This window comes from Melanerpes formicivorus, unplaced genomic scaffold, assembly GCF_026170545.1.
Source record: "Melanerpes formicivorus ecotype bairdi unplaced genomic scaffold, bMelFor1.0.p_v2 SCAF_5, whole genome shotgun sequence".
Classification (NCBI taxonomy): Eukaryota; Metazoa; Chordata; class Aves; order Piciformes; family Picidae; genus Melanerpes; species Melanerpes formicivorus.
In genome coordinates this window covers 6,586,003-6,612,401 of record NW_027142357.1, presented here as the reverse complement: position 1 = coordinate 6,612,401, position 26,399 = coordinate 6,586,003, and the positions used below count along the sequence as shown (strand labels likewise).

At 48.8% G+C, this 26,399-nt stretch overlaps 1 protein-coding gene across 1 annotated transcript in view; it reads left to right on the top strand.

The window, feature by feature from the left end:
• Nucleotides 1-6,318: 6,318 nt before the first annotated feature.
• Nucleotides 6,319-26,399, top strand: part of TMEFF2 (transmembrane protein with EGF like and two follistatin like domains 2) — a 162,144-nt gene continuing 142,063 nt past the window's right edge. Inside the window, exons 1-4 of the mRNA XM_068137974.1 lie at nt 6,319-6,683; nt 8,088-8,197; nt 14,251-14,380; nt 19,468-19,494. Of these exons, the coding sequence (XP_067994075.1) occupies nt 6,509-6,683; nt 8,088-8,197; nt 14,251-14,380; nt 19,468-19,494 (442 nt within the window). The 5' untranslated portion in view covers nt 6,319-6,508. The remainder of the gene's footprint in view (nt 6,684-8,087; nt 8,198-14,250; nt 14,381-19,467; nt 19,495-26,399) is intronic.

Sequence of the window (26,399 nt, the reverse complement as noted above, 5' to 3'; positions counted from 1 at the left end):
CCATGAGGCAAGACTTGTGCAGCAGCACTGTCTGAGCGGTGCAAGAGAAGCCACACTGCCGGCCTGTCCCAGCCAACAGCCGCAGCTTTACGGCAGGCAGGGAGCAGGACCCCAGGGCAGACAGGACCCCAGGGCAGGAGGGTCTGTCGAGAAGCCAGGTCCCAGTGGTGATCTCTCCAATTTCGCCACGACTCCAGAGCGGGAACAGAGCGAGTCCAAAATGAGCGCCAAAAATGAGAGCCAAAAGGAGAGCGCAGACTGCTTTCTGGTCACTCTGTTTAAGACTCTCCTAGGCAATGTGTCAGTGCCAATGGATGCTTGGCGCCAAGGGCCCAGCCAGTCACAGCTCCAAATCCCTGCGCGGGCTTCCCCCCAGGGGTGAATACCTGTGAGGGGCCTCAGCTCCCTGAGGGAAGAATGGAGCCTTTTACCTCTCCCGCAGGGGGAAGGGAAGGCAATGTTGCACCTTTGTCTTCCCCCGTCAAACTTACCGCTGATGGAGATGGGGGAAGAGGGGTTTGGAGCACCCTGTAACATAGACATAAGGGATCCCTCAGAGAATTAAATTATCACAGAACCATAGAATGGTTTTGGTTGGAAGTCCCACCCCCCTGCCATGGGGCAGGGACACCTGCTACTAGACCAGGTTGCTTAAAACCTCATCCAGCCTAGCTTTGAACACTTACAGGTTCACAGCTTCCACAACTCCTTTGAGCAACCTGTTCCAGTGCCTCACCAGCTCCAGAGGGATGATACCCATGTGCTATCCCAGAGTGGTAGGTACACTTACCATCAAGATATGTATATAAAATCTGTACAGATACATGTAGGCAAAGAGTACACTGTTGCCCTTGCCTTCAAGCAAAGGCACATGTGCTTCTCCTGCATGAATGAAAAATAGATGATCATCCGATCTGCTTGAGATTCAGAGATTTCTCACAGGAGTGTGTGGTTAGGCTAAGTCTGCCAACTTTGGGGAAAACCAGGCCTGAAAATGACACAGACTTGGAATAATTTTTCTTCCATGGTGAGGAGAAACTCCAACTTGATATACAGCAAGTCCACAAAGGTTGTGTGTCATTTGCTGGTCATCTTCTGGAAGAGGCAATAGCCTTTCCTTTGGGATTGGGTCTCCTAACTGACAACTGGGCTTCCAAGTCAAGTGAGAGCTTTGGAATCAGATTTGCTCTTTCTGTAATGAGGAAATGACATTGAAAATTGGTCACTGCTTCACTCCATTTTTTTTAGTACTGCCAGGACTGTATTTGGTCAAGTCTTTTGTAGATTAAATGGATTTTTATTCCCTAGGAACTAGCAGTGGTGGTGATATCTTGATCACACATGTGGTATAGCTCTTGTTCTCTCAAGAACTGTGCAGAGTGGATTTAGTTTTAGTTCTATACATGTGTGTTTCATGAACATGCCACAACATGGGGTCAGCAGCATAGAGGTTAATACAGATGTTCCTTGTACGTCTGCTGGGATTTGTTCTTTGAAGCTAGGGACCTTTATCCCGTACTTTTAGTGCTGACTGGAGGAAAATGTTGATAAATATTAGTTGGGCTGTAAGAAGCCTTTTTTCAGTGGTATTCTTGACCAAGGTCACCTCCTGAGGACCTTTAGAGACATCAGACACTGGTGATGAAGTGATTTAAAGATCAGGATCCACAAACCCAGCTTTATACTCTTTGGGTAGCCCAAGCAGAAAGAGAATGGGTGTTGCATACCCATAGCTTGCATTGCTGAAAAGGTTTTGTCACACTTGTCTGTAGCATTTGGCTTCTCCTAAGTTTTGGGAAACTTCATGGGAACTGCAGGCTTCAGGCTTGGCAGCACAGCCAAGCTATAATACAAGTGTGAATAAGCGAGGTTGCATAACTCATGGCTGGTACACCAGCTCCTAGTCAAGCACAACAACAGAAGGCACTACTCATAGAAGTGGTTACACAGTACCAATACCAGCTGCAGTCTGGCCCCAGGCCTCAGCTGCTGGCTCCTGCTGCCCAGTCCTCACTAAAGAAGTGTGGTGCACAGTCAGGGCAGACCCTGCCTTCCCTTTGAAGTCTTCAGAGCACCTGAAGATCTTAAGGCTCAACCAGTTGCTCTTCATCCGGGAGCTGATCCACATGTGCCATTCACTGACCAGGTGTATTGGATAAATACAGTCTCGATATCAGCTGCCCTTGAGGCCCCTCAGCTGCTTGTTTCTTGTAGTGCACGCAGCTCAAAACTGCACAGCCCTTGGAAAAGCTCCCCAAGTAATGGGTTTAGTACTCAAAATGTAATCTCCCCTCATCAGGTACTAGAAGGGTCCCTCCAAGAAGGATTCAGATCACTTTTGCTGCATATCTGGCACTAGAGCCAAGCATGTAACCACAAGGAACCATACCAGTGGCTGTTGGTCTTTGGTACTTGTTTTGGATGTGGAGAATGGGGAGTGAGGGTACACATGTTGTGACCTCAGTATCTCACTGAGAAGATGCTGGTGGCAATTCGTACATCACAGTAGCATAATGCTGGCTGCCAGGTAGCAAACCCTTCACATGGTTTACAAGTAGTGTTTTTGTGTAAGGGTGAGTTGGGATGGGAACATCAGGGAACACAAGAATGCAGATGTCAACTGGAGTAACAGGGCAAAATGTATGCTTTGGAGCTGGGAACTGCAGGAAAATGAAGAGTGTGACCAGCAGGTTGAGGGAGCTTGTCCTCTGCTTCTGCTCTAGCCACATCTGGAATATTTGGTCCAATACAAGAAAGACTGAAAGCGTTCAGTGGAGGGACATGAAGATGCTGAGGGGACTGAATTAACTGTCTTATGAGGAGAGGCTGGGAGATAAGTGCCTGTTTATTCTGGAGATGAGCAGCCTGAGATGGGATCTGATCAATAGTTAAAGGGTGGAGGTCAAGAAGATGGGGATGGATTCTCTTCTGTGATGCCCAGTGACAGGAAAAGGGGCAACGAGGACAAAGTGCACCCCAGGAGGTTGCACATAAACATAAAGAAAAACTTCTTTGCTGCAAGGATGCTGAAGCCCTGGAGCTGGCTGCCTAGAGAGGTTGTAGAGTCTCCTTCTCTGGAGAGATTCCAGATCCACCTGGAAATTGCATTTCTGGGCAGCCTGCTCTGGATGACCCTGCTTAAGCAAGGGGACTGGACTAGGTGATCCCCAGAGGTCGCTCCGTTCCCACCACACTGGGATTCTGTGATTCTGTGAAAAAAACGGTCTCAGGTTCATAGTTCAAGCATCACATCATGACGATTACAGGACTTCTGGTAGAACATCCATATTCCAAAATCAGAAAACAAGGCTAAAACCAGAGGCACTCCTTTATGTCCCCAGGCTGTGACTCTTATCTGAGTGTCTGAAAATAAACCAGAGTGAATGTAAGTCAGAGCCATGTGCCTGAGACTCAGTTGCTGCCGTGTTATATGGCACTCTGGGGAGAACATGGGCCATAGGCGGCTGCTGCTGCTGTGTTTAATGATGGCATCATCGTGGGCATGAGTTATAGTGACAGAGATGGATCAGAGAGGGCCTGGCTGTAGGACTGGGAAAACCTGGCCTAACAGTTTCATCATAGACCCTGGAGCAGGATGCCCTGAGAGGCTGTGGCATCTCTTTCTCTGGAGAGATTCAAAGTCCACTTGGATGTGATCCTGGGCAACCTGCTCTAGCAGGGGGGGTTGGACTACATGACCTCCAGAGGTCCCTTCCACCCCCTGTCATGCTGGGATTCTGTGGTCAAACTAGTCTCTAAAGGAGGAGACCAGTCATGCCTTTGTGAGTTGTAGCTATGTAGAAATGAAAGAGGGTTGGGGTAGAAGTAGGGAGGAGGTGGAGAAAAAGAAGGAAAAGTGAATGAGAATGGAAACCATGGGCCATAATTAATTGGAAAGGGAGGAAAATAGAGCAGTGAGATGACACAGAGAAACCAGGGAAGTGGGAAAGAAGAAACCAGGAGGGAGGGAGAAGAAAGGGAGAGCAGGACGTTCTCCTGGTGAGGCTGCTGGTGGTACCTGCCTGGCCAACACATCTTTGATTTTTAAGCACCTCAGTGATCAGCCAAGCAGAGGGCCAAGTTTCAGCAAGCACTAGTAATGAATATGAGAAAGAAGAAAGATATTTAAAACAGAAAGGAAGAAGCCAGAGCGGAAATCGAATATGAAATAACTGAATGCCATGAAAAAGGGAAATAAAAAGAGCTAAAGAAAAAAAATAAAAAATCTGGCACCAGGTGCTCAGCTGGCAGCTGCTCTGCCAAGCCCATGGAATACTGAGGATAAGATTGAGTGCAGCCACTAGCAGGCAGTAAAAAATTACTATTTCCTTTCTGCTAGGCGCTGCTTAGGGCTTGATCAGTCAATAGAGAACAGTAGGCACAGGGATTGGTGTGGAATCTTCATCAGAGCCTCACTGGAATGTGCAAATTGATACCCTTTTAATTGTAGCAGAGGCTGCTGGCCTGGAGGTGGGAAGATGAGGTCAATAAGGTGGGCAGCAGATGTAGATGTATGGGGCAGAAGAAAACCTGTCTTAGAGCTTATGGAGAGGAATTATATGTGTATAAAATATTCCTTGGCTCCCACATACCAGGCCCCCATGTGAACAGAAACTAAACTGCTGTGTGGATTTGTGCGGACCTCTCAAACCACGATTGCATCACAAGTGTATTTTAGGGGGTCAAAAAGGAAGTCAGGCACTTTGGAAAGACAGACTTCCAGCCGGCCTTCCTCACGCTTGTTTGCGGGACTCCAGGCCCGCGGTGAAACCCTTGGGGCTTGTCCCTGATGCCCCTCACGGGGGGTCCCACGGAGGGCCCTGCTTCCATCAGGGGCGTTCCTGCTGCCCTCGGGAGTCCCAGGTTGCGCCCGGCAGCGACTCGGGGGGGTGAGCAGGGGAAGGAAAGTGCAGGGGGAACCCGCCCGCTGGGCCCGGCGGCTCCGCGAGTGGCACCCGCCTCCGCGAAGGTTGCGCGTCCGTGTCTAGAAATCGCATCCCCGCTGCTGTCGGGACCAATTGATCCTATTTTTGGTGTTTTCCGGGCTAACGCGTCCTTGCCGCGGCAGCCGCATGTTATGTGCTGGGCGGGGGGGTCCCGTTTACCTGGCAGGTGTCTGTGGGTTTCGCTACGCCCGGGCGGACAGCGGCCGCGGGCCCGAAGATGCGCAGAGGAGGGGGAGATGCCGAGCCGCCCCCAACCCTGCGGCGGGGCTAGAGTGGGAGAGACCGGCTCCGAGCACCGACCTCAAAGAGGAAAGCACCGACCGGGGCGGCGGGGGGGAACGGGACACACTGCTGCTGTGCTCCCGCCGGCCCGAGAGGATGGGGAAGTCCCGGAGAGGAGGCGGGAGGAGGTTGCGCGGCGAAGGGCGCAGCGTGAGGGGAGGCGGCTACCGCAGCCCCGTGGCAAAAGCACCGGCTGGAGGCTGCTGGAGGCTGCGGGAGGCTGCTGCAGGGTTTCCGTGCTCTCTGACGGGCAGAGCAGCCCTCCGTGCCGCCGTGATGGTGCATCTTTCCTCCGGCTCCGTCGCGGGGATGGTACTGCAACCCAGCAAGCAGGATCACCCCTCCCTCTCTTTTCTCCCTTGCTTTCCCCTCCGTGCTCGTTTCTGCCCCTCAGCTCCCCGCCCGCCGTGTGCCCGCTACAGACCCCCAGCAGCCTTGATGGGTCTGGTATTTTCCTAACGTCGCATCCGCGCCTGATTCAATACCAGCAACCCGGGTGGGCGGCCAGCAACTACAGCAGCGACCGGCCGTGTGTGCGCCACCGGGGGTCACGGATGTGCTGAACCTGCCACTTGCGACCGGAGTCGCGCCGCATACATGTACGAGCACTCAGGGAGGGGACCGACGCTGCCCGACCCCCGCCCCGTCGGGGGAACATCCGCAATCGCCGCAGCTAGCTGCACGTTGCGGGGGACGCTGTGGTGGTCGCCGAGGATCTTGGGGGATCCGGGACGGGAGGGGAGCGAACCACGCATCAGTGCCACAGCCCCGGTGTGGCCCCCCAACCCCAGCTTCTTCCCCCGGGCACTGCCGCGACTCGAATCCACAGCTCGCAGCGGCGACGGCGGCGGCGGGCAGCAACACCGGCAGCCCCGCCCGCCGGGCCCCGCAGCGCTCTCGGCCAATGGGGGCGGCGCGGCGCCGTCACGTGAGGCGGCGGGCCGGGACCTGCTGCTTCCCCCACGCAGAGGGATGCGGGCGGCAGAGCGGGGCAGGCGGCGGCGGCTGCGCGGCGGCGGCCCCTCCGCGCCCTCCTCCTCCCCCCTGCTCTCCGTCGCCCGGCCCTTATGGCAGCCGCTCCCCGCCCCGCCGCCGCCCGCACCCCCGCTCCTCCCCGCCGGGCTCCGCCGTTTGCCCCAGCATCGCACCCGAGCTCGGCAGCCGCTCGCTGACCCGCTGCCGGTCGGGGCCCCCGGGATGCCCAGCGGTCCCGCTCCCCGTCCTTGCTGCCGCCCACCGCGCCGCCCGGGGGGCACACCGGAGAGTTGAGTTAGGAAGTCATGGTGCCCTGGGAGCCCTCCCCGCCCCGGCAGTGCGGCGGCTGGACGCTCTGCGACTGCTGCTGCTGGCTGCTACTGCCCGCCGTGCTGCTCGTCCTCGCCCGCCCCGACAAGCTGGCGGCCTTCCCTACCTCCTTAAGCGACTGCCAGACGCCCACCGGCTGGAACTGCTCCGGTAAGCACCGGGAGCACCCCGCGTCCGACCCCGCCGGCTGCACGAAGTTGCCCGGGGGAAGGCAACTTCGGAGGGTGATGTTGCGTCCCGCTGGATACACGAGAATAGAGAAAGCAAAAAGTCTCGGGTGTCGGGGAGCGCTCTGCCCCCGAGCGCTCCCGTTGCCCCCAGCTCCGCGGGTCCGGGCGCGGCAGCCGCGCCCTCCGCCGGTGCGCAGCGCGGTGACTGCGGGCGGCTCCCCGCGGCACAGTGGGTTCTCCGGCTCTCCGCGGCACAGCTCCCCGGCCCCGCCGGAGCTCAACGCCGCACTTAAATGGGGCAGCTCGGCGTGGGGGAGCGGAGAGATGGAGCCGTGTGTGTGCATCCTGCGGGGGTACGAAATTAGGAGGAAATAGGGGTATGGACACTAGGAAGCCGGTGCCTGTTCCTTGAAGTCGGGCTGACCTTTAGGATGAGTTTCCTATGTAGGTCAGCTGCCCACCCTCCTCCGATAGGCAAAGTGATTCTGCAAGTAGGCTGTAATAAGCCTGCCACGGGGAAAAAGCGTTCTTTATGTTCTGTATGTGTTAGATGGGGCAGGGACCGGGGCAATTTCCACTGTTAGCTCTTGCTGTTAAACGTGTAGTGATACGGTTAGGAGCGCTCAGATGTCCTTAAAAAAATTGATGGATTTAGACCTTAATGGGTTTGGAGTCTGATAGAGCTTTTTTTGTGGTTGTTGAATACCTTTCTGCACGCGGCTGGAATGAGGAGCCAGCCCTAGCGAAATCTGAAATTCATGCTTGGATTCGTGAACAGAATCTTCAGGCAGATTTGTTGGGTTGTTGGCTTTTTATTCCTGGAGAAAATGAAGGCGAAGAACTCGATTTGCTCAGCGGCTTGTGGGGAAGCTGGCACTCCTCCTGTTAACTTAGAGGTGATCAATCTTCATTGGGATCAGGCAGACCATCACAGAAAACACACAGCTTGTTTGTCTTTATTATTGGGGGCTTTGTTGCATCATGGGCTGGAGAAATTCCAGATTGGACTTTTGTCCAGCAGATTTGCCATCAGAAGGGGGGAATAAGGCAATGATCTTTCCAAACCAGAGCCATGAAATGGTGTAATTACCAGATGACTTTTGTGGAAACAGCCTGCAAAATAGAAATAAAGTGCATGAGGTAGCAGGGAATGAGGACTCAGAGGAAAACTGAGGGGAAAACAACTGGAAAAAGTGGGAAACTGAGGACAGAGAAGGGCAGAAGAAAATCTGGACTCTTACCATTTCATCAACAAGGTTATTGTGTAGTGTGCATTAAAATGCAATCATCCTGTATTGTTCCTCTTGCCAGACCAAAGCTGACATCTCTTTTTTTCCTTTTTTCCCCTCTTTTTTTATTTTTTCCCCCCCTCTTTACATTTGAGGTTACGATGACAGAGAAAATGATCTCTTTCTCTGCGACACCAATACCTGTAAATTCGATGGGGAGTGTTTAAGAATTGGAGACAGTGTGACTTGTGTCTGTCAGTTCAAGGTAAGAAGATTGATATTTCCTTCTCTAATTCACTATCAAGACTACAAATTGAGAATCTCCCTTTTATTACCTATCACCTGGCAATTTATTTCCCTACGTGCAGGGAAGTTAGAGGGGAAACCTGGCAACATGTCAAAAAGCTGGCAGGAGAACCAACTGGTGTCAGAAAGACATAAGTTTCTCTGGGAAAATGCAGATGCTGTGGCTTTAAATGCCCCTCCGGCTCTGCAGTTTCAGGCTATGCCTTGCTGATTTTTCTTTTTTTTCCCCCTCCCTGCCCTTTTACTGAGGATTTAAAGTCCTTTCTAAATTCATTTCTGATACAGATCATGGCTTATTGTATTCGGAGTTCTGATCTAGTTAAAGAAATGGATCTGTAATGTGCTTATGCAATATTTTCAGGAAGGGCTGCGTAGTGACAATGCTGCTGCCTGTTTATCTGCCCAGCTGATCAGATTAAGCAGCAATCGCTCTATTCCCAAATCATGAACTTCCTTTAGGTTTTGGGTAGCGTTAGGGAGGCTGTTAGTGAGTGGTAAGGGTTTTTTCCTTCAGTTTCTTCTCTCTCGCTCTGATATCTAAACCAAGTCAGGTGGTTTCATTAGGAGGGTTTCTGTTTAATATGTTTTAGCCAGCTTACCAACCAGCCGTGCTTTACATAAAGAGCTGAATCAAACCTGAGCAAATTAAAGGAGTTGGAAGCATGTACGACGTTGTATGAACATCTGTGTCCCCTGTGATTTCTTGCATTTTAATGTGGATCCATGAAGTTGTGGAACTTGTGTCGCTTGCTTTGAGTGCTTGCAGCAGAGCAGGCCAAATAGTGCATGGTTCAAGATCATGCTCCTCCAGTAATGATTAATTTATTATTGAGCTTTGATAGACTATTCACTTTGAAGTGTGACAAGTATTGTTTGTGTTTCTAGAGCCAAACGTGTCTTTGGAGTAAAACCCTAAGTGAGAAATTCCTTTGTTTAAAACAAAGACAGAATTTTCTGTCATAAGAACAAGAGGGTTGTTTGCTGAAGTGCTCGTGTTTTCCCACTTTGGGAGAGAATTCACATCAGCTGTGAGGGGGTTTTATTCCATTTCCAGTGTGAATGCAATCAAAAATTCACTGTGAGAAGGCTGGTTTGAGCGTTTGCCTCGTCTCAGCACATGCAGTGATTGAAGGCTTGGGCTGTTTTCTCTTTCTAAGAAAAATCTGTGATGTGGTGGAATGACTGTGACTTGTCCCACTGCCTGATGGTAAGCCAGGGCAGACGTCATGTCAGGAGTTTTGGGAGCTAACAGCAACCAGAGGGAGTACTTGGCTCTAGTCTTTGGCCCCAGTGTGGTGTTGCCACTTGGCATCGAGCAGTGGACTCGCAGCCTAGGAGCAAGCTCAAACGCTGCCGTCGGCGTGGGAGAAGGCACTGGGAGCGCTGTGTTCCCAAGACAGGATGCTGGTCCATGGTGGTTTAGAGTAAATGAAGCTAAGTAAGCCTCTCTGGGCTGTGTTGTGTCCTATTTGAGGGATGAGCACCTTTATATGCACATACTGAGCTGGGCACTTCTATACGGGGCAGCTGAAACAGATTGCAGGGAACTCAAGGTGTGTGAATATGTAATGAGATCAAAAGAACGAGTTGGGTGGTCGTGGACCTGACCACTGGTAAATAGGTTGACATCAGCAGCCATCTCTCCTTTCTGTGGCCTTTGGATTAGGCCCTGTAAGCACTCAGGAGTTCTTTGTCTTGGACCTGCAGGGCTGACTGTGACCTTGGAGGGCATGTTACCTGTGGCTGATCCTGTGCCAGCGCTGCGAAGGATGGTGCAGTGCCGGGGGCTTCTGCAGTCAAACATCCCTGCTTTGATACAGGCAGAGCTTGGGGGGATGTTAGCTTCTTGTGTAACATCAGTGGACAATGTGACAAGCCAGAATAAGATGCCACCAGAGTAGAAAATTAATTCCATGTGCAGCGTGTGAGGCTGGCTGAGTAAGGCAGAGCTGGCCAGGTAATTTATGTCACGAGTAAGGGGATCCTCCATCAGAATTCAGGTCCCCTCGTTTTGGTGACAGCTCTCTGGGGTGATAGTGAACAAATCAATAGCAGACTCCTCATCACTATAATTACTTTTTATGTTTTTGCCAGAATTTGCCAGGGGCTTTAACTGCAGCAAGAGAGAACAGACAAGGATGGAAAGCTAATTTTACCTCCATACTGCTGAGAAGTCCTGGGCTGGCCAATCTGTCTCATGAGGGGCTGGGGGAGGCAGAAGTGGCAAGCAGGGAGGTTGCAATCTTGGGCTGTTTTTTTTGTTGTGGGTTTGGTTTTGGGTTTTGTTTTTTTGGGTTTTTTTCAAACTGAGATCACAGATGTGTCCTGCCTGTCCAAGTGGAGTTAGAATTAATTTATGTGCATGTGGGAGGGTGAATATGCTCATACTGCTCTGGAACACCTGAGTTAGGCTTCCATCCCTGGAAAGCCAGCAGGCATGTGCCAAGAAAGGGATTCATAGTGGTCAGCTCTCTTGTTGTACTCTGCTGCAAAATGATAGCACATTCACCAAGTCCTCATGATGAGATGTGTACTGCATTGGAGAGCACCACATCTTGCTTTGATCAGCAAATGCAGACCCAGCTCCTCCTTGGGGATAGCCCAGACCTTAGTGCTGGCAGAGAGAGAAGGTGCTGGGTCAGTGCTGGCTCCAGCAATGGGCCTGAGTATGTGGGAAACCACCACTTTCACTCCCTGCACAGAGCAGACTCAACAGGTCCATCAGAAGGAGAGGGGCTGTGCCAGCAGGCTTGTGGTTGGAGACACAGCTTGCTGGGATCCCTGCACCAGTCTGTCAAATGCCATAGGTCTGGCAGCTTGGATTCTTCTCCCTTCTAGATTTCATGAACATAGCAAAAATAACCAGGGTATTCCCATCAGTGTTTCATGACTTATCTCTTAAGTCACCCAAAGTAGGGACACTTGCTGTGGGGGTTTTGTGAGGAAAAAGTTGTTTTCATGCCTGTTGAATCCCTGCCATACTTCAGTGTTTGTGGAGCTGGAATGTCACCTGGCCAACTTGCAGCTTTGGGTTATGTTTCCAGAATACATTTTAGTGCTAAAGACATAGGTGGCATTTGGGGAGTGGTTAATCCATGAGGGTAGGAGGAGGTCTAACGGCTCAGTGCTACCAGGAGGGGGAGATCCACAAGGAAGCAAATTGTAGGTTTTCAATTTGCAGCACTGTCCTCAGTGCTTGCAAAACTACTTTGTCCCCCGTGTTAGTGGGTACTGATGGCTGCTAGAGCTGAGGAAAGCCACCTTTGTCTGACAGGTGGCTGAACAGGATGCATCCATTCACCTGCTCGATAGCTGTGTTTTATACATGTGCAAGGGGACAGGGGGCTAGCTGCTGAGTGGACAGCAGACTATGCTGCTGGGTTTAGTGGGAGTTCTGGTGTGTTCCCCAAGTTTTTCATCTATCCTTATTTGAGGGATGGAGAATCATTCCCATATCTAGGGCCTGGTTATCAAGCACTAAGCTAAAACCAAGAGAGTATTGCTAGGTTGAGGAAACTGACAGTCAGTGTCTAATCTTTTCTAGTGCTAGCAAGAGGTATTTTATGACAATGAAGCACACTGAGTCCTGGATTCAGCATGGTCAAGAATAAGAGTCTAGCTCTGGCAGGGTAGGAGTAACCTGGTAACTAATGACTAGTATCACAACCACCTCATTGGCTGACTTGCTTTCCTTCCTGAGTAACTTCCACTACAGTTCCCTGGTGGCTTTCAGAGCCATCCAAGCTTAAAGCTAAGTCCAGATCTATCTGGAAAATCTCACTTCTGTTGTTGCTTGTGGCTTCTGCCTTTTCAATCTGAATATGAGTTGTCCAAAGGTGATGGTGGGGAAGAGTGGGCAACATGTGAAGAAATGCATCTCTGACCAGTGCAGTTTGAGAAAGAAAAGACTGAATCACCTGTGCTCATGGAGTACCCTCAACTTCTGCTGACCAAAACCAAGCTTGAGTGTGATGGGAGCCATGAGAGAGATGAGAAAACTTACACCAGGAGAATTAATCCTTCCTGGAGCCCTGCTGTCTTAAATGAGCCATAAAATGGCCAGGCTTTGGAAGAAGTTCCAGCCTAGCTTGTCACCCATTTCTGAAGATCAGGATTTCTCCTCTTGGTGCTGTGTGCTGTCAACATAGGGTTGTCTGGCCGTTTGGATTTGTGGCTGAGTCAGTGTAAAAGTTGTCCCTTACTCTGGGTGAAACCAGCAGTTTGCCACTGTGTTTTGTGGGAATGGGTTCCGCTGCTGTGTGTAATGGAGCCTACTGAGCTACTTTGGGCCAAATTCTGCGCAGACTGTGCTGGCAAAAGTCCCATGAGTGATTAGCAGGTAGTATGTCTAAAGCAAAAGCATGATGGATCAAACCATGCTTAAAAAGCCTGTGTGATGATGTTAATTGCACTGGTCAAATGCTCCACAGCAACTGGTGGAGGCTGATCTGGAATTCCTGCTTGAGGTTGGCATTTTCTGCTTGAAACGTTGCTCACGTTTGGAACATCCTGGTGCAAACAGTGTAGAAACACTTATTTTAATCGGCTGCTTGAAGTCTGTGTGTGGAGGAGTCCTTGATTAGGAGTGAAAGGGGGGAATTGCTACTGTGGAAGCTGCTGGTTTTCTTTCTTCCACAGGAAGAGAGCACTGAGGGTGGGCAGCATCTTTGGGAAGACTGAAGAAAATACAATGCATCAGGAAAATGTCATTTGATTTGGCCCAATCAAAATGTCACTCTGACCAGCTATGAATAATTTCTTGGCAGCTTCTCTGTGTGGAGGCTTGCAATTAACACCCATCTCTGTAATTGTTTGTTAATCCCTTCTGCGGTCATTCACTTTTGAAGCTTATTTGATGTTTGTTTCCCTGGAATTCCAGGTCTGTATTTGACGCTGCCCGATGAGCACACTTTGGACACTTTGTAACACAATGTACCTAAATAGGACCTAGGATTTCTTTTTCATGGTTTTTTTTCCTTGGATTTAAGCAGAGTTGAGCATTAGTAAATAACAATTGTGATCATTACATTTGTTATAATTAAACAATGAGACTCTACCAGGAGTACAGTAATCAGGAGATAATCATATCCTTGGTATAATTGTCATGTGCAGGGTACATCCAAGTATTTCTGAGCTTCAGATCTTGATTATCTTATGATAACTGCACCTGGTAGGTTGCCCAATTTTCACTATGAAATGGAATTAGTTTTATTAAAATGAGTAAGAGAGGGCAAAGCTGGCATCCAGAGGAAGCAGAGCAGGTAGTTTGCAGAAGTTTGAGGTGTGAGGCGATGTGAGGAACTTCCTTGGCTTTGCTGTGCTGCTGCTGCTCCTGCCTGTTCACCACCGTGGGGAGAGCTTGGACCTTGGTGGAGTATGCTGGCCACATCTTGTAGGAACAGCAGTATCCCTGCAAGAAAGAGAGATGGATTTTGATCACAGATCTCTTGGAAAATATCTCACTCCATCCAGTCTCGTTCTAGTTATTGCTAAGCACTTGACTAGACAGTTACAGACAGACACGGGTGGGCACTTCTGTGTGTGCAGACGGCTGTGGCTGGAGCAGCAAGGGTTGTGTGTGCAGGAGGGGAAGGATCAGCCTGTTCCTTGCAGTTTGGCAGCAGCCGTCCAGTGGAAGCACATGAGCTGCTTGTTGCAGCTGCCTGGAGGAGCCTTTTTGCCTTGCCTGTCTTCCTGCCCTGGGAGTGCCTCCTGTGCCTCCTGCCAGGGATAATTCTCTTTGGGGGCTTTCCCTGAACACATTGCCCATTCTATTTTTCTGTCCAGTCTGGTTTATGTTCCTCTGCCTATTGTTGTCTTAAAAATCCACCCTTCCCCTCTCCCCTTCTAGCTGTAAAGCTGATGGGGAGGATCAATGTCTCCCCTCTCTGTTGTTTGCCCAAAGTTTTAATGTTAGGAGGGAGTGGGGTGGGGGTGGGGGGGCACCCAAATGAACACTGTGCCACCCAACTTGTGTGACTCATGCTGCTGCTCTCTGTCCATTCTAACCAGTGTAACAATGACTACGTGCCCGTGTGTGGCTCCAATGGTGACACTTACCAGAACGAATGCTACTTGAAACAGGCTGCCTGCAAACAGCAGAGCGAGATCCTCCTCGTGTCGGAAGGATCGTGTGCCACTGGTACGTACAACCCACCCCATGCTGCCTGCAGCCCTTCCCGTGCCCTTGGGTAAAATAACCTGTGGATAGCAAAAGCCATGTGAATCGTTGCTTTGAATTCATGATGAGTTAATTCTTGGCAGTCTTATTCATGAGCTGTTGCTGCCATCCTTCCTTCAAGTAACCTAGTATGGGAATTTAGATGGAACTGTTAGAACAGGTCTGGATGGAAACTACCAAGATAACCTGAGCGCTGGAGCACCTCTGCTGGGAAGACAGGCTGAGAGAGCTGGGGCTGTTCAGCCTGGAGAAGGCGGCTGTGGGGAGACCTTAGAGCAGCCTTCCAGTATTTAAGGGGGCTACAGGAGAGCTGCTGAGGAACTTCTTGCAAGGGCATGGAGTGAGAGGATGAGAGGTAATGGCTTGAATCTGAAAGAAGCTGGATTGAGGTTAGACTTCAAGAATGGTGAGGCACTGGAACAGGTTGCCCAGGGAAATTGTGGAGGCTCCAAGCCTGGAAGCCATCAAAGCCAGGTTGCATGGGGCCTTGAGCAGCCTGATGTAGTAGGAGGTGCCCTTGCCCATGGCAGGTAGGTTGGAACTAGATGACATTATCACAGTACACTAGAGGTTGAGGGTCCCTTCCAAACCAAAGCATTCTGTGGTAGGCTCACAGTCTGAGATGCAGAACATCCTTGGTGTTGTTTTGAAGAATGCAGTATGGAAATGGCTTGCTTTCTCTAACATGAATGTTGTGCAGTGCAGCACAGAAGTTGTTTTCTTTTTCTAACCTGAATCTTGTGCTCCTGATCATCCTCTGTGCTGCGCGCGCTTCTGAGCTGCTCTGCCAAGTAACTTGAAGCAGATTAAATGAGCAGATGTCTGATAAATGGGCATCTGGATTACCACAAACCTCTTCATAATCTGGAGAGATAGAACTGCAGCATTACTGCCTGCAGTCCAGTTTCTTAGTTTTTTTCCCCTTACACATGTAGGAATGATCCCAGCTGATATGATTCCACAGTCTACTAGTTGAACCCTGCCAATTTATACCAGCTGAGGATGCAGCCCAAAAAAACACCCCCAAAACACTGAAGGAACAAGGCTGTGGAGGAGGGTTTTTTGTAGAAAGAATTTATTAAAGAGCATATGTGAAAATGAGTGGCATTTGAGACATCTTTGTTTAACTCTGAGCATTGTGAGCTGTGTGTATCTGCTTTTCTCAAACAGCTGGGAAAGTGAGCAAAACCAGGAAAACTGAGTTGCTTACATTCAGGAGTTAGGTTTGTAAGGGACCTCTGGAGATTGAGTCCAACCCCCTGATTGGGATTAAATTAACAAGGGGGGAATTGGATAGTTATCTTTATTTTTCCCAAAAACCCCATCCCAGAATTTATGTACAAACTAGTCAGATTTTATTTACAGGTTCTCTTTGGTCGTGAATTCTACCAGGATGCTTATGGGCAACTTTAGTACAATGTAGAGAATTCAGAAAATGGAAAAGGCTAAGCCACAAAATAGCTTTACCTCACTTATACAACAGAGGCCAGCCAGGCCCTTAGGGAAAGCCAACACAGGAAAGGAGCAGGAATTTGGACATGGTCTCGCTTCGGTGGCAGGCTCCAGAGCTGCAAGTTTATAATCTAAGTTGTGGATAATGTGGCACAAATCCAAAGGAAAAGGGAGCTGCCATAGTCAAAGTGTCCTTAGATGCAGCTGCCATGAGGCAAGACTTGTGCAGCAGCACTGTCTGAGCGGTGCAAGAGAAGCCACACTGCCGGCCTGTCCCAGCCAACAGCCGCAGCTTTACGGCAGGCAGGGAGCAGGACCCCAGGGCAGGCAGGACCCCAGGCCAGGAGGGTCTGTCGAGAAGCCAGGTCCCAGTGGTGATCTCTCCAATTTCGCCACGACTCCAGAGCGGGAACAGAGCGAGTCCAAAACGAGCGCCAAAAATGAGAGCCGACAGGAGAGCGCAGACTGCTTTCTGGTCACTCTGTTTAAGACTCTCCTAGGCAATGTGTCAGTGCCAATGGATGCTTGGCGCCAAGGGCCCAGCCAGTCACAGCTCCAAATCCCAGCGCGGGCTTCCCCCCAGGGGTGAATACCTGTGAGGGGCCTCAGCTCCCTGAGGGAAGAATGGAGCCTTTTACCTCTCCCCCAGGGGGAAGGGAAGGCAATGTCGCACTTTTGTTTTCCCCCATCAAACCTCCTGCTGATGGAGATGGGGGAAGGGGGGCCCGGAGCACCCTGTAACATCCCCCTGCCACAGCAGGACCATAGAATCTAGTGCAGGTCTCACAGGAACACATCCAGACAGGTCTTGAAAGTCTCCAGAGAAGGAGACTCCACAACTTTCCTGGGGAGCCTGTTCCAGTGTTCTGTGACTCTTACAGTAAAGAAGTTCTTCCTCATGTTGTGGTGGAACTGCCTGTGCTGTAGTTTATATCCGTTACCCCTTGTCCTATCACAGTGTGCAACTGAGCAGAGGCTCTCCCTTCCTGACACCCAGCCCTCGGATTTTACGTTCATTAGATCTCAACTCCAGAGTGAAAAGCCCCAGGGCTCTCGGCCTTTCCTCATAAGGCAGTACTTCAGTCCCTTAATCATCCTTGTGGCCCTCAGTCAGATTCTCTTAAGTAGATCCCTGACCCTCCTGAACTGGGGTGCCCAGAACTCGATGCAATATTCCAGGTGGGGCCTTGCCATGGCAGAGGGGGAGGAGAACCTCCCTCCATCTGCTAGACACACTCTTCTTAATGTTTGTGGTTTTGATGGTTTTGTTTTCTTCTCGGTGCTTTGCTTTTGTGCTCAATATCTGGTACAGGTGGGCAGTGAAGTTAACTCAAAAAAGAGCAGGAGATGTGAGTCTTTATTCTTGAGAGAGTTCTTTAAACTTCAAGCAGATTTTTTTTTTTCCTTGGGCTGAGGACAGAGGAGTCAATAAAAAGTGCATTAGGCAAACTTTCTGCAGTGCTGTAATTTGGTGTTTCACACACTTGAGAGAAAATAAACTTCTGTCCTTGGAAATGTTGTTCTTCTCTGAAGCTGTTATCTGACAGTTTTCAAGAGGAGAGGAAAAAAACCCCACCACCAAATATATGCTACAGCAGGGTTTTTTGTCTCTGAACTGGTATTAAGCGGAGCTCAGGCTGACAAACCTCTTGTGGTGTAAGGTTTGTTCAATTCAGTAAACTCTCCTAGCACCAGCAACTGGTCTTTCATGGCTCTAACTTTTTGATGAAAGGGATAAATTTAGTGCATTGGTCCATCTTCTCTCATATTTGCTTGCCTATGGCAGTGGCCGTGACAGAAGTGTTCTCTCTGAACACGTTGTGGATTTCACATTCAGAGAAGGAAAACAAACCAAAGGCTTCCCTGAAGTCTTCATTTTGCTTCTTTTTAATTATCCTAATGAGGAAACCCAGTGGAGAGGGAGCAGCCACATGCCTAAGGTTTTCCCTGTGAGGGCAGAGAGTGAATGTGTAGGACTGGGAGCTTTGGCACCAAGAAGGCCTCCTGGTCATGACCAACAGAGGTCTGGGCATCTATGAGAGGAACGGGGGAAAGACATGAGGTCCTTTTTCTCCAAAGAGCCAGAGAATATGGAAGCTCATTGCAGGAGGCTGATGATAGCAGGTATGTCTGCACTGGGGAACAGCTGGCACACCTGGAAAACAGAGCTTCTTAAACCCATGAAGACACCTTGCTTTCCACTTTCCTCAGTAGCTCATTTGGGAAAGAGCACCAGGACAGACAATCAGATAAAGAAAATGCAGGAGATGGTCACAGGGAAAACACCATTTTCTGTTCTCTAGCTCTATGCAGTCTTGCTGTGAAATCTGCCATTTAAGTCACTCCTGTGGCAGGTTTCTTTATTTAAAGGATTTCATTTCATTACCTTTGAGTAATGATGGCACATCCAAGCCAGGTCAGATCCACCAGAGACTTTGCTGTCGGTAAATTATATCACAGGGTGATCAAATCCCAAAGCAATCTTTCCAAAATTTTTTGTTCATCTTGATGCTGAAATATCCAAGGACAACAAAGCTGGTGAGGGGTCTAAATCACAAGTCTTTGAGGAACATCTGAGGGAACTGTGGTGGTTCAGCCCAGAGAAAAGGAGGCTTACTGGAGTCCTTCTGGCTCTCTACAACTCTCTGGAAGGAGCTTGGAGTGAGGTGGGGGTTTACCACAGGCCTTGGTAGAGCTAGAGAATGGTTGGACTTGATCTTAAAGGTCTTTTCCAAACAAAATGATTCTGTGATAACTCCTCCATTAAGGTAGAGGATTACAGGCTGACAGTCTCCCTCTCTTCTCCGCAAAAGAAACTCTCTCAGGAATGAAACTTCAGGCTTGGCAGTTTAATGGTGTTGCACTTTTCTAAATTTGTGACTCTCCTCATTCCAGCCAACAAAACATTGAGCAAGGGAAAACAAAGATAAAACAGTCAGCAGCACCCTTGAGAAAAATGGTATTTTAATAATTTATCTGAAGACTGAATAATGGTAATTTTGATGATTTATTCCAACTAGTCATGAATCTCCTTCCCTGGAGACTTTCAGAAAACCCCTGGATGTGTTCCTCTGCCACCTGGTCTAGCTGTACCTGCTTTAGCAGGAGCATTGGACTAGAGGCTCTCCTGAGGTCCCTTCTGATCCCCCCTCCCCTCCCATTCTATGATGCTTTTTGTTGGGATGTTGTTATTTTGTACAGGTAATGATATGAATTTCCTGTCCTCAAACAGATGGGTTAAAAGAAAATCTATTTGTTGTTAGTACTGGCCAAAAGAAATAACTCTGCACAAGTGTTTGAAACAAAGATTTATCAGTCTGGGTACAACAAAGTGAGGCAGAGGCTTATGAGGACATTGCAGCCCTCCAGGGCTTATGTTACTATAGTCTGATATAGAGACTCAAAAGAAAAAAAGAGTTGAGATGTGTGAAGGATGGCTTGAGTGAACTCCCTTCCGATCAGATCTCTGTAATTTACCCAGGGATGACATCAAACGTGAGGTAGGCTGTGATGCGCTCAGTGAACAGTCTTGCTTTGCATGCTTACAGGGCTTGCTGGAGCACATGAATATCAATTTCCTTCTGTTCTCTTCTCAGATGCTGGCTCAGGATCTGGGGATGGAGGTAAGAGCCATCTTCTAATCTCTATGCTTGTGCGTGCACACGTTGTCTTTACAGTGTCAGGCTGCCTGCAGCTGAGTCATTATGCTAGGTGTTGTCATGTTGTTTAGCTGCTTCCTTATAAAAAAAGTGAGATTCTGCATTTTAACCAAGCTGGACTCTAATAATGCCACAAGGTTTTCTAGGGAAATTCACATTGCTGTGTTGCTTCTAATACGACTTGGAGTCATTTGTAGGTTGTGCTAAGAGCTCTATCTCCATCTACTGTTGCAGTTGCACTCTCTTGTTTTATGTTTAGGGTAATATTTCATTTTTTTTGGTTTTGAAACGCCAACCAAACCCTTGGCTCTTCCTCACTGGAGGATTCTAGCCAAATATTTTGTGGTAACAGAGAGCATCCTGTCAAAGAGAGGAAGAAATGTCAGGGGGAAAGAACAATGTATGTTTTATAAGGACAGCAGCAGCAAAAGCGAAGGTGGAAATAATCCAAACCCTCTGCTGCATACAGGGAATGCTGCAGAATGTAGGCAAATGTGCATTTTGTTTTGGGAGCTGAGGTTTTTTCTGGTTTTTACTGCAGTAATTTATAGGCTTGCTGCTTTGACACTGGTCCTAGGGTTTGTGACTGATCTGTCTTGGAAGTACAAGTGTTGAGTCTGAGCAGCGCCCAAGGAATGTGACTTTGGGAGCTGCTTGCATGGTGGGGCTTGTGGATCAGGCTTCTGTGGTGGCTGGGATGGCCAGGGCTAGTTTGGGTGGCTGTGGAAGCTTGCTCTTAAGAGTTACTCTCACTTCTACCCAGGCCCTCTGAGTAAGCTCTCAGAGCCCCATGGCAGGGGAAGAGCAAGATCAGCACTGAGCTGGGATGTTGCAGGGTTCCACTTGCTGAGGCAGCCAGTGAGATCTGAGCCGCCATCCTCTATAAGACACACATAGCAGGTCTGGGCTCTTACCCAGTTTTTATGGCTGGTCCTGGCTAGATTTAGTCCAGTTGTTTGGAAGAGGTTCACCTAGTCCTTCTGTAGCTTTGGTAACCAGTATATTAGAGAGTGCAAGGTGTAGGTAAAGTATTGTTTCTACCTATGGAGTGGTCAGCAAGAGCATGAGGCACTTGGAAGGGACCTAATGTTCTGCAGTGTGAATACTGGGTTCAGTTTTGGGCTCTTTGCTACAAGGCATCAGGGTGCTGCTAGATGATGCCCAGAGAAGGGCAACAAGTCTGGTGAAGGTTCTGGGAACACGTCTTGAGATGAATAGCTGAGGGAACTGATGTTGTTTAGTCTAGAGAAGAGGAGTCTGAGGGGAGACCTTATTGCTTTCTACAACTTCCTGAAAGAAGGTTGGAGCCACGTGGGGATTGGTCTCTCCTGGCAAGTAACAAGTGACAGGATGAGAGGAAGTGACCTGAAGTTTTGCCAGGGGAAGTTCAGTTTGGTCATTAGGAAAAAATTCTTCACTGGAAGTGTGGTCAAGCCCTGGCACAGGCTGTCCAGGGAGATGGTTGAATAATCATCCCTGGAGGGATTTAAGTTTCGTAGATGTGGTGCCTGGGGACATGGTTTAGCACCAGCCTTGGCAGCGCTAGGTTAACCTTTGGATTTGATGATCTTTAAGGTCTTTTCCATCCTAAATGATTCTATGATGCTGGACTCAGACTGCTTTCTGGAAATCAGGACACTTCACCAGGCTTTAAATGTGGCTTCCCAAACCCCACAATCTAAATATTGCTGTTTGCTTTCAAAGGATTTGTCTAGCTATTCCTGTTTTACTCTAGTGCCTTTTAAAATTGTCTTTTAAACCATTATGCAGAAGAAATTCCCTTAGTATTAACAAATCTGCAGTTTAATTTCTATTTATGGTTGAGTTTTCATGCATGTGGTCCATAGATCAGATTTCAGATGAAGTTGCACAGAATTCATCATGTGTGTACCAAGGAAAGCAGATAAGATTTCCAGTTTGTTTTAGACCTGGGGAGGCGAGTAAACAAACTTGGCCACCTTCTAGCAGGAATAAATTCTATATTCCCATAGTCAAAACAGCAAAGGAATTTAAAAGGCTGTTTTCCAAACAAAAGACAAGCAGGACAGGACTTTGGGGACTGAGTGGGCAGATAGGGAGGAAGCAGATTTGTGAAGGACACAGAACCAAGTTGGTGAATATGTTTAAAGGTCTACAAAGCTGCCTTGTATTATTCAAGATTTAGTAGGCATCTCTGGCTGTTCTTAAAGTACAGGAGTGTATTTATGTGCCCTAAGAAGCTAAATCTAGCCAAGTAAATGCTGTCACTACATCACTCTTTACTAGACACGGGCTTGTTGTAAAAGCTGTAATAAATTTTGGATGCCAGCAGAGCAAGTCTTGTAAAACCCACTCCAACAATCCTGAGTGGGATATTTTTCTACGAGGAGCCCGAGGTCTTGGGCAATCCTGGGTGTTTTTTGGGTTTGTGAACATTTTCCTCCCAGAAAAGGTTTCCTCAAGAAACCTTTGCTGACCAATGCAAAACTGCAGCCATAGGGACCCTCCCAGATGGCCACACCTCTGCCTAGACTGGCAGAATGGGGCTGTGCTGGATGCTGTAGGTGTCAGAGGTGCTGGGAATGTCTGTGGTGAGGTGCCTGGGATACCTCAGGCTCTGGGAAGTCCTTGGGAACAGCCATTGTCTTGGTGATTTATCCCATTTGTTGTTGCTGTTGGAGTGCCAACAGGACACAGACTAGCAAAATGCTTCAGCACTGCTGTTTACTCTCTGTAGCATCTATCTGTAACAAGGATCTGGACAAGGGGACTGAAGGTACCCTCAGGCAGTTTGACGATTGCACAACTTGAGGGTAGGAAGGCTCTACAGAAGGACCTGGACAGGCTGGACTGATGAGCCAAGATCAATTGAGGTGTAATAGGGCCAAGTGCTGGGTCCTGCACTTTGGTTACCATGACCCCCATGAATGCTCTAGGCTTGGGGAAGAGTGGCTGAAAATTGCCTGGTGGAAAAGGACCTAGGTTGCTGATCAACAGCTGAAGATGAGCCAGCCGTGTGCTCAGGTGGCCAAGAAGGGCAACAGCATCTTGGCCTGGATCATCATTAGTGGAGCCAGCAGGACCAGGGAAGGGATTACCCTGTACTCGGCACTGGTGAGGCCACATCTTGAGTACTGGGTTCAGTTTTGGGACCCTCACTCCAAGGACATGGAGGTGTTGGAGCAGGTCCAGAGAAGGGCAGTGAAGCTGGTGAAGGGTCTGGAGAACAGGTCTGGTGAGGAGCAGCTGAGGGACCTGGGGTTGTTTAGTCTGGAGAAAAGGAGGCCTTACTGCTGAGAGGAGGTGGGGTTTGGTCTCTTCTCCATCCTGACAAATGATGGGACAGGAAGAAATGGCCTCAAGTTGCACTAGGGTAGGTTTAGGTTAGACATTAGAAGAAACTTTTTCCCTGGAATGGTTGTCAAGCCCTGGAATACACTCTCCAGGAAAGTGGTGGAGTCTTCCTTCCTGGATGTGTTTCAAAGAGGCAGAGATGTGGTGCTGAGGGACATGGTTGAGCATCAGACTTTGTAGAGTTAGGGAATGGTTGAACTTAATGATCTTGGAGGTCTTTTCTAGCCTAAACAATTCTGTGATTCTATGATTCTGCCTACTGCTTCTCCCTCCATGGAGCTTCTTTCACTTGAAATGGTAACTGGTTAAGGGTTCAGAAATTGCTGGAAAGGACAGATGTATACAAACACACCATGTGGTCACTCAGGTCTTGTTTTCTCAGGCAGTTGGACAAAACAGGAATATGATAGCCAGAGGCCATGTCTCTGCCTGCCACATCTTCCTTTTGTGTGTTCCTATCTGGGTTTGCAGAGAACTCTTCTCAATTCATTATTTAGGAATCGGGGTTTTCTGCTTTCTCATCAAGGATGCTGGAGCAGAGATGTCTCAGTTCTTAGCACTTTAATGATCTGGAGAGCTTTTCAGAAGTGATTTCTTCTTTGTGCAGCAATAGCATACAAAAGTCCTCTTACTTGTGAACTGGTCGGGGGATCTTCATCTCATTTGACTACTGAGCCTTTAGGATGTGCTTATGGGAATGCCCATTAAATGGGTAAGAACAGTAGGTGTTCAGGTTTCTTCTGCAGAACACGTTTTTCCCTGTAGATGAAGACCGAAGCTATGGAATCAAGAGCTGTTGCTTTGTTTTGATTGCAGAAGCTGGGAGTAGGATGAGGAGTTATTTAAAAACCCATATCCCAGAAAGATACTAATCAATGGCAGGGAAAAAAATGAATGTGAAAGAGTTTATACAGAGAGTAATTTACAGAGATTCCATTCATTTTCATCTAACTGCTCTCTAGACAACTGGGTTTTTTTAGAACCCAGTGATTCATGTTTTGGTCTTGAGCAGCTTTATAATTTCTTGCTCGTTTCCTAGCTCCCTTCAAACAGTGACAAACTCAAGATGCAGCATTTCATTATAGCTCCTAATGTGCTCAGAACATCTTCCTTTTGTTTTCTTCTTTCCAGTGATCACTTTGGTCCCCTCCCTGCGTTTTTCTGCATGCTTAGCTCTGTGGATTGGTTTGTATTTTATTGTCCAACAGATTTGCTGTGGGGGACTGGCGCTAGGTGGTTCTGTGGTCCCCAGCATAGCAGTACACAAGCACCAGTGTTAAACTAGTTCCAGAACCACGTTCCATTTCCATTCAACCCCCACTGACTTCATAGGGAATTGTGTGGAGCCTGTGGGTACACAGAAGCATAGAATCACAGAGTGCTTTAGGTTGGAGAGGACTTTTAAAGGTCATTTAGTCACCCTGCAGTCATCAGGGACATCTTCAACTCAGAGCCCAGAACAACAAAATCTGGAATGGTTCCAGGGATGGGGCATTTCCTACCCCTGGGTAACCCTGGTCTTGCCACCCTCACTGTAACAGACTTCTTAGATCTAGTCTAAATATTTTCCTAGTTTGATTTTAACATTAGCTCCTTATGGTCCAGGCCAAAGCAGAATGACAAAACAAGTCACTCTCCATCAATTTCATCATCACCATTTATTTTACAGTAGCATCTAGAGGCATTAATTATAAGACTAGGACACTGGTGTGGTACACCCTGATACCGTGAGGCACTTCACAGTGAGGAAGATGAGAAAAACCTATGAAGCAGGGTCTGCATAGCCAAGTTGAGCAAAGGCTGGAAGTCATACCACACTTCTGGGCTCCCATCTTCAAGAGGGACAGGGAACTGCTTGAGGGAGTACAGCAAAGAGTTGCCAAGATGGTTAGGGGGCTACAATAGCTCTCTTCCAAAGATGGACTGAGGTACTTGGTGCTGTTTAGGCTAGAGAGGAAAAGCTTGAGGTGGGATCTTCCCAACGCTGAAAGGGTGTGTGTCAGGAGGATGGGGCCAATCTTTTGTCAGTGGTGCCCAGTTACAAGACAAGAGATAGCAAGAAACTTAAACATAGGAAGTTCCACCTATGGGGCTGGGGTCGGAGTGGCTGGAGAGCTCCCAAACAGAGAGGGACCTGGGTGTGCTGATCGACAGCCACCTGAATATGAGCCAGCAGTGTGCCCATGTGGCCAGGAGGGCCAATAGCATCCTGGCCTGCATTAGGAATAGTGTGGCCAGCAGGAGCAGGGAGGTCATAGTGCCCCTGTACTCTGCATTGGTTAGGGCGCACCTTGAGTACTGTGTCCAGTTCTGGGCCCCTCAGTTTAAGAAGGACATCGAAACACTTGAGCGTGTCCAGAGAAGGGCAACAAGACTGGGGAGAGGCCTTGAGCACAAGCCCTATGAGGAGAGGCTGAGGGAGCTGGGATTGTTTAGCCTGGAGAAGAGGAGGCTCAGGGGTGACCTCATTGCCCTCTACAACTACCTGAAGGGTGGTTGTAGCCAGGAAGGGGTTGGCCTCTTCTCCCAGGCAACCAGCACCAGAACGAGGGGACACAGTCTCAAGCTGCGCCAGGGGAGGTTCAGACTCGAGGTGAGGAGGAAGTTCTTCACCGAGCGAGTCATTCGGCATTGGAACGGGTTGCCCAGGGAGGTGGTTGAGTCATCGACCCTGGAGGCATTCAAGGGGAGATTGGACGTGGCACTTGGTGCCATGGTCTAGTCATGGGGTCTGTGTTGATAGGTTGGACTCGATGATCCCCGAGGTCCTTTCCAACCTAAGTGATGCTGTGATACTGTGATACCTAAGCATGAGGATGAACTTCTTTACTTAGAGCGTGGTAGAGCACTCTAACAGGGTGCCCAGAGTGGAGTCTCCATTTCTGGAGTCATTCAAAACCTGGCAATCTGCTCTAGGTGAACCTGCTGTGACCCAAGATACCTTCCAACCCCTACCATTCTGTGCTTCAGCAGTAGCATTGAGAATAACACCTGGTGCTTCAGAGCCAAACCAGTGCTGTGTCTTTTGAACCATGCTGTTGGTCAGCAGACACAGTTGTAATCCAGAAAGCACTGCAGCTCATACGGTCCCTAGAGTTAGTTACTCCTAATTTCTTAGACAAACCTGGAAATGAACAACATTACCAGCCTTCCTCTTCTTCCCTGCTGTCCATCTCTCTCCTCCTCCAATCTTACTCAGGAAAACTGATGTTGTGTGCCTCTTTGTAGGTACTAACATGTAGATTTAATGATAAATTTGGGATTCAGGTCTGCCTCTCCTGTTGGCTTAGAGACGTGCGAGTAAACACATGCATATTATGAAGCTGTATGGAGCAGCAGTCATCTTGAAACACTAACCCAGAGGAAGCAAGGAGGGAAAAAACAGCACTTGGAAGCCTGCTTTTCTTTTTCTTAATGCAAACTGTAATGCAGCACTTATATCTGTTTTCTGTTGTTTTTTGTTTGTTTTCTCTTGAATCAACAGGCAAATGGCTACTTTGACCCCATTGCATTTGTGCTTGTCTCCCTGCTGCTTT